The 7,898-nt window shown below is 32.3% G+C and overlaps 2 protein-coding genes across 2 annotated transcripts; both read right to left on the minus strand.

The window, feature by feature from the left end:
• Positions 1-267: 267 nt before the first annotated feature.
• On the minus strand, positions 268-1,509 carry LOC133176970 (heme-binding protein 2-like). Its single transcript, XM_061312041.1, has 3 exons — positions 1,387-1,509; positions 1,099-1,285; positions 268-604 (listed from the first exon to the last, which is right to left on the minus strand). Exons 1-3 carry the CDS (start codon positions 1,454-1,456, stop codon positions 427-429), a joined length of 435 nt encoding a protein of 144 aa, XP_061168025.1. The 5' UTR covers positions 1,457-1,509; the 3' UTR covers positions 268-426.
• A 4,333-nt stretch (positions 1,510-5,842) lies between these two features.
• On the minus strand, positions 5,843-7,192 carry LOC133176965 (uncharacterized). The gene is made up of 2 exons (XM_061312035.1): positions 6,218-7,192; positions 5,843-5,993 (listed from the first exon to the last, which is right to left on the minus strand). The coding sequence occupies exons 1-2, from the start codon at positions 7,152-7,154 to the stop codon at positions 5,953-5,955; spliced, it is 978 nt and encodes a 325-aa protein (XP_061168019.1). The 5' UTR covers positions 7,155-7,192; the 3' UTR covers positions 5,843-5,952.
• Between the last annotated feature and the right edge of the window lie 706 nt (positions 7,193-7,898).

The following is a 7,898-nucleotide window of genomic DNA, read 5'->3' on the forward strand; positions in this document are numbered from 1 at the left end:
TTATGTCTCTGATATAATGCATGAACTTTGTGCATGGTATATAAGAGAAATATATATAATATTTATTTATGTCTCTGATATAATGCATGAACTATAATAATAGCTGACAGTCTATCCTTAGCTTTATTTATATCTTATTAATGATGCTGTAGAGGGCAAAACATACTTTCCTTGGAGCACTCTAGTTTCTAGCAATATATATATATTCTTGCCTTAATCGATTACCAAGCAAAAAGTAAATGTACAGTGGAATATAAATAAAAGACATTTAATTGGATATATCTTTATTGCATTTTTTTTCTTCTGAAATAAAAAAAAACATCATTGCAATGATCTATATTCAACTACAGTTCCTTGGCATGTTTCACTGCTTGGTGCACAGTTTTGTATCGGTTTGATGTAACAATCAAATTACACATGACAGAATTAGCGCCTGGCGACCAGCCATATTTCGTTGTGCCTCATGTTGTAGGGGTCTGATGGACCATTGTACCCAGCAGAGAGGAAAGCATTGTTATTATATAGATATCTGTTATCTATTTCATTCTTCAGTTCTCTGAATTTCGCAAGCTTTGTCCTGTAATTCGAGTATCCACCATAAGATCTAAAAAGAAATTTATATTTAAAAATTCCTTCTTCCATAAGAAAATTTTTATCACTAATTAATTTTGACACCTTGAATTCCTATGGCACCCTCTTTCTTTCACTGTGGAAATTGATGTTATGGTTCTAAAGATTAGTATTCTTGGTGTATTATGCAGAATTAAAGGATCCTCATCATTTTTTTCTGTTCATGTAACAAGCATACAGAAGTTAACTTATAAAATTTGCACGATGCTTTTCGACCTTCGAATGACCTTTGACATCGATATGTCACTTTGAGAAGATGATTCGTAAGCTTCTGCAGAGACTGATAAATAATTCTGAAGAAGTCTTGTTATTTTAATTGTCAGATTTCCAATTAATGACAGTTTGTGTGTCATATTTCATATAAACAATGGATCCACTATATTTTTTGTCCTCTTTACTTCCTAACTGTGTTTTAATTTGTTCAACATCGAAGCGTGCGATTTATGATACAAGTTATGTCATGCTTACTTGACGTAGACGTCCATTTCGGGGAGCATCTTGAGGTACACTGTGGGGTCGTTTGGTTGGGGGGCGTACCGCCTCATGTTATGGGGGACCATAAACAGCATTTCCGACATGGTCCATTGGTTATTAAACATTCCTCTCTCAGGAGTATACATACTTAGCACAGGGGCAGTCATAGGAATCTTCAGCCCTGCAGAAAGTTGTTCATGTTACTGGTTTAAACAATGAAATGTTCCGGATTTTTATGTGATTTACTGAAATAGAAATACTTTTATCATGTATTACAAGTACCTCTTTCATTGTTCCCGGAAATGTAGGAAAACAACTTAGAGAAAGACGAGTCTCTCCAGGAATAAGACATTACATTCCGTGTCCCGACCCACAGCGACGGTTCGTATCTTCTTAACTCGTATCCCTAGTTACGGAAACAAAATATTTTCTGGTTAATTGTTCCTTGAAGTGTAAGCATTAAAGTTGTTTACTAGCTTAATTGCTTTTAATATGATTTTTTAAAATCTTAATTAACTTGCTTAAAATTTTCATAGTGTGCGTCTTTCAAATTGTTTATGTAAAATATAAAACAAAGTAATATGCAAAATTAATAATCAGTCGATGGTTGATGAAATAAAGATCATTAGATTATTTTATTTTCCACAAGTGTTCATATTTCTATGTAATTTTGCGATCATATTGAAAGTGCAAAGAACATTTTAAGGCTAAATTTGCAAATCCCAATTACTTGAAATAAATAGAACCGAGAAAGAAACAAAAACAAAAGCCAGAAAAAATGCTAAGCCTCAAAGAGGTGTTACCAACATAGGACTGTACGAAGAAATACTTGCATTGTATCTTTCTAGGACTGTATATTTCGGACAGTCGTGGTCTCTCTCACAAGTTAGCGGGTACCTGGGTGTGACGAGGACGAGAAGAGATGCCAGTAGAGCGAGTCGAAGCATCGTGCTAGCTGATTTATAAATGGAAAAGATATCGGATGAAAACAAATATATCAACAACGAAATAAAATAAATTGTATTTGAAGACAATTTTCAGGAATTGTGCAAACCATTATGGTTTTAACAAATTTTAATATTCCTGCGAATTTTTATGTTTTATTTGATGAATAGTGCAAAAACCATTATCCATTATAAATGTGTATTGTCTTTCCAAACTACTTCATTTAAAAATGAATGGTTTTGTCAAAGTACCAATTTTTATTTCTGATTGAAAGATACAGTCACGCCATTTTAATGACATACACTCAACATAGTTTTTAGCTATATTTACTTATTTCATGTATAATTTAAGAGTTCCAATAACTGAAGGATCTGTGTTCTTAGACAAAAAATCAGCATAATCACACATTTAAACAGATATCAAATGTTTAAAATCGAGTTCCGAAATCACAAAACCTTGTCATTGTGAGGAGGAAAATCCTTATGTTATTCAAAGAAAAAAAACAAAGTATAGTTTTAGCTGGTATTTCCTTCACTTTTGATTTAGAAGACGTGATCAGCATCATTAGACATTGTAAACAAATAAAGAAATAGAAAAATCAAATGTATGGATTGTAAGAGTTGATAGATGATATTAAAATATAATTCCTATACACATGTATGCACGGATGATAAATTTTACCATGCAATTCCGTGGAGGAAAAAAATGCATCCAATTACCATGTATATAAAAATAATATAAAAACAATACTGAAATGAATGCGTACTGTTTTCATTTACCTGAAGAAAAAAAATTATACAAATGATAGGAATTATATTTTAGTATCATCTATCAACTCTTACAATCCATACATTTGATTTTTCGATTTCTTTATAAATTTGTTTTTCAGTAAGTGTCGAATTTTGAAAGCGTGGATGAAACCACTGACGACACTTTTAATTAAGAAACCCTGCTCAGGCATTCTGTACGAACAAAACGGTAAATTCTATAAATTGTTCACGTTTGCATCGGTCTTGTGTTTTCAGGAAGTCCACCAAAACATATCTCTAAGGCGTTTGCTGTTGCATAAAGACCACATTCATTCTCATTTCTCTTGACATATCAGAATTCATAAGGAGAACAATAATATATTTGAAAAAATATATATATTGTAAAAAAAAAGTTTGCATTATTTTATTTCTTTTTTTTAATCATTAACGCTATACATCAAATTTTATTTAACTGGGTTCGGCCCTCTCAGAGAAAATGTGAAAAAAGTACAGTTGGGAGAAGAAATAGGTCAACTGAGAGAGTCTGCTGACCTAAAGGGGAAGTTATATAATACATGGTACAGAATATTTATTTTTGAATATGCTATACAAACTCGATGCTGAAAATTTAGCTCAGAGGTAATTTCATCAGAAAACATACAGTATGAAGAAAGTGTCAACATGTAAGAGTTAAAAATCGGTGAAATCTGATTTTGCAGTATGTTTTAAGTCCTTTGATTTAGATTATGCAGTTAAAAATATTCTTAATTTGGTAGACAGATTTTTGTGCATTATTCTAAAAAAATGAAATTAAAAAAAAAACAAACGATATTCTTACCTTTGGTGTTTAGAAAGATCTCGTTGCTTCTAAACTTCGTTTTCGATTTTCTTTTTTATAGGCAGCGTTTGATATTTTGTTTTATAACAACAAACGTGCAAAACACGTGCGAGATCGTTTTCAGTACGAACTTAAAGGTATTTATCATTCAAGATTAATTATGGTCTTTCATTGCATTCGTTACCCTTATTAAATTATTCAATTAGTGACTCTCTAAAAAATGTTACTTGATGACTTTTGCATCTAGATGTACCTGTATAGTTGTATAAGCCTATCCTTGCAAATAAAATGGATAAATCTTTTTTTTTTTTTTTTTTTTTTTTTTTTTTTTTTTGTTTGTTTGTTTGTTTGTTTTTTTTGTTCTTAGCAGTAATCATATGGCTGAGTCCTGATAGACAACTCTCTCTCTCTCTCTCGTTTAGAAGGTATTACAATACAGTACTGATTTATTGGGATTTTTAGATCACCAGGGCCACTCTTAACTACTTACTACTGTCAAGTTATTAAATTTGCCAGCATTTAAGGCAACGGACAAAATTAAATTCTTTTAATTGATTTTTATCCACTCAGAGATGATCATATCTATTATATTTTATGATATAATGAAGTCTAACAATGAACTTTTTTTTTTAGAAGTAAATCAGATAAAATGTCTACAGAAAGTAGCGGAATAATCTTCGGGTGACTGTTAAGGCCCACGTGTCTTGTTTTATGCGGATGTATCTTATTTCTCATGAAATTCATGACTACGTAAAACATCAAAAAAAATTAACATTCTGACATTTTCCTTAATTGCAGTAAAACAGATGGTCGACATGGACTATGATTACAAGAGGAATCGGCAACAATTTACATTTACGACAAATTCGCTGTTCAGAGTTAAATGAAATTTAATGTAATTTTTATGGACTTTTACGGGTTTTAGAGACTTTGTATCTATTTTATTGTGCTATTTACAAAAAATAATGGATAAAATACTACACAATATATTCTTTCTAACTTTATTATAGGGCTTCCTATTAACATCCTTTTCAATTGCGGCAATCCTCCATGTGCTGTATATATCATATTTCATATTCAGATAAAAGCAGTTAGCTATGCTAGTAAACAAGTCGATCGTCTATAAATTGTATCCAACAAACACAATTATATTTGATTCAGAGGAAAAAATGAAAATATGTTTAAATACATTGTATTTACAAATTGAACCAATTCATATATATATATATATATATATATATATATATATATATATATATATATATATATATATATATATATATATAGAATTCTTTAGAGTGACGGACGTGGAAACTTAAGGTATTCAATGTATAAAGAAGGGATTTTGAACAATTTTGAATCGTTTAAACTAGTTAAAAATACATTGCTAGATAACGATGAAAGTGAAATGAGCCAAATTCACATGACTGATAAAAAATAAGAAGCTGATCATTTTGCACCTGAAAAGTTTCTGAAGAGTTATCTGCCCTTGATGAAAAGAAGAAAATTTTAATTTTGTCAAAACATCTGTGGTAAATGATTCATTTTATTTCATATTTTAATAAAAAGGGAATCTATGTATATTTTCACCAAGAGATTTGTATGAAATTCACATTACTTTTTACAATATCTTAGTGAAACATGCGCTGCCCATAGACGTCAATGTAAAATTTAAGATGCAATTAATTGGACGGTAAATAAAATTTTGTAAATTCCTTTGGTGGGGTATGTTTATTTCATAACACCTTCAAAATGTTACCTTGATTAATCATTTCGGACCATTCATTTATTAGGTACAAAATATGGTCGTTATACATTGAATACCTAAAGATAGAGAGTCGTATTTACTGTAATCTCGGTATGTCATCTTTGGACCAAAGTTTTGCTAAACCGAAAATTCCGGCGTAGGGCAATTAACCTTTTAGCCAAAAAATGCTTTCAACAAAGTTGTCTTTCAATAAACAAATAAAGTTGCTGGCGCCTAAAATTATGTTCCCTGTGACTTTTAAGAATACTAGTATCTGTACAAGAAATGTGCATTGAGAGTCGTCGTAACCTGTTGTATCACTTTTCATGATATAATCAGGTCTTTGTCATTTGAGAATTAAGTAGTATGTCAGCGAGAACATCACTCATAACAAGGAGGCATAAATTTGGATTGTTCTTCCTGCACTATGAACTTGCATTTAAAATATTTGAACTCAAGTTCTACTTGTTTATTTTATTTCAAAAACAGTCTTCGTTATTGCACGCATGTGAACAGAGTTTTACAATGATATAAAGAGGAGATATCTTTGATAAAAAGTCAACACTCCTCTATTTTTTGCCCTTTTTTGCAGGAACGGATTTTTCACCACCTAAAAATAATAGTAATGACATAAATATTCACACATATACTAGTACATTTGAACAATAAAAAAATGAGAAAATAATCCCGAATTCAATAGAAAAGTTTAACCGGTTTTTTGAATCCCCTAAAAATAAAAAATACTTACAAATATCAGAGTTCAATGCATGGAATTACAGTTTCATTCGTTAATATCAAAGACACTATTAAAGCATTAATGACACAGAATCTTACCCTCTGACTTTCGTTTTGGTGCTCCTGGCAATAATGCCTTTACTTCGCTCTCTACGTTCTTTTGGTCATCTTTATTCAGTTTGTCGAAACCATCCACGACACCTTTTATTGGCTCGCCTGCTTTGATGCCTTCTAAGTACTCCTTCTGACATTTCTTCAGACAATTTAAGTGATACCATGCCACGGCGCCAAAATTTGCCTTCCCAGTAAAACCCACCCTCAGGGTATTTTTGTTGATTTTGCTGGAACATCCTTTGCATTCTGATTTGTCGGATTTTGCATACTCTGCAGCCATTTTCAGAGATGGGGGTTTAGGCTCAGATTCTTTCTTCACTGCCGTTTCGCAGTTTTTCTTCAGATCTTTTTGCAGTTTTGTTTGATCTTCCTTTTTCAGATTTTTGAATCCATCCACGACTTTTTCCAAACTTTTAGAAGTATCTATCGGTGCCAAATATGACGTTTCATTCCATATGCAGTCGTAATGGTACCACGCCGTAGCTCCAAAATTGGCTTTTCCTGGGAACCCAACACGAAGCGCGCCTTTCTCAATTGCTTTCGAACATCCTTTACAATTCGATTTCGCAGACGGGGCATATTCTGCTGCCATATCAGTCTTGACTTTTGGTTCCGCCTTGCTCGCTTTCTCGGCGGCCTCTTTGCAGAATTTTGGCAAATCATCATTCAGCCTCTTCTTGTCGTCGTCCTTTAATTCATCATAATTTTGGACCAGAAGCTTCGCAGTCTTTGTGGCGTCGACAGATTTAAGGTTTTCCACGTCTTTCCAGATGCAGTCGTAGTGGTACCACGCAGTAGCACCGAAGTTCGCTTTGCCCACAAATCCTACACGAAGTTCACCCTTGTTGATGGATTTTCCGCATCCTTTACAACCTGCTTTCCCCGATTTGGCATATTCTGCACTCAAAGGTTCGGAAGCCATCTTTTGGTTTGGCGCCCACTTTTCCTACTTTCGATTTATACTTTGCAGATGCACATTTACCGGTGTATACTGGTATAGTACTACGGTATCCCATCTTTGACATAGAATTGTGCAAAATTACAGAAACATTTACATCCATACACTTAGGTCTATGGTACATCCAACTGGTAAGCCACTTAAATGAGATTAGAAAAATAGTTACACCAGTATATTCATGCATATTCTTGCCTTTTCTTCTGTCTATCCCGTCACATTTTCTTGCCATATCTAAGAAGCAAGAACTACATGTTAAGGAAGGGGGAATAATTGTCTGGTTTCTGACTAATTAAAATATTCAAATTATATTTGCTAAAATGTTTTTTACTTCGAAATATTAGAGAATTAAACGGTCAGACATGTATATTTCTTTCCTCCTCACAAATTGGGGTGACCCTATTTATCTTATTTATATTATCATTTATCAATTTGATGGTGTTATCTGATAGATCTTATATTATTCCATCTTTCTATATTAAAAGAAAAAGCATTTAATAATCTAAAAAAGAAATGGATATCACATGATTATCATCAATGTTTTCCCTTAATGTCCAGGAAAAGGATAATGACCTTGACCTGACCTTGTTGCTAAAATAAGACAGTCAAATTTGATTCAATTGATACCATCGCTTAATGACACTGTCTTCTCGAATGTATGAAAATTTCATTTTTAAATACAATAAATACGAGAAAAAATCCTTCCTGTAA

The sequence above is a fragment of the Saccostrea echinata genome, unplaced genomic scaffold (assembly GCF_033153115.1).
Source record: "Saccostrea echinata isolate AGI-Se365-2 ecotype Australia unplaced genomic scaffold, CSIRO_AGI_Sech_v1 ptg000086l, whole genome shotgun sequence".
NCBI classification, from domain to species: Eukaryota; Metazoa; Mollusca; class Bivalvia; order Ostreida; family Ostreidae; genus Saccostrea; species Saccostrea echinata.

Coding starts and splice junctions, on each gene's coding strand:
- LOC133176970 (XM_061312041.1), bottom strand. CDS start 1,456: ATGTCTTATTCCTGGAGAGACTCGTCTTTCTCTAAGTTGTTTTCCTAC. Junction 1,286..1,386: donor TTCCGGGAACAATGAAAGAG/GTACTTGTAATA, acceptor AACTTTCTGCAG/GGCTGAAGATTCCTATGACT. Junction 605..1,098: donor GAAATGGACGTCTACGTCAA/GTAAGCATGACA, acceptor ATTTCTTTTTAG/ATCTTATGGTGGATACTCGA.
- LOC133176965 (XM_061312035.1), bottom strand. CDS start 7,154: ATGGCTTCCGAACCTTTGAGTGCAGAATATGCCAAATCGGGGAAAGCA. Junction 5,994..6,217: donor ACCAAAACGAAAGTCAGAGG/GTAAGATTCTGT, acceptor TATTATTTTTAG/GTGGTGAAAAATCCGTTCCT.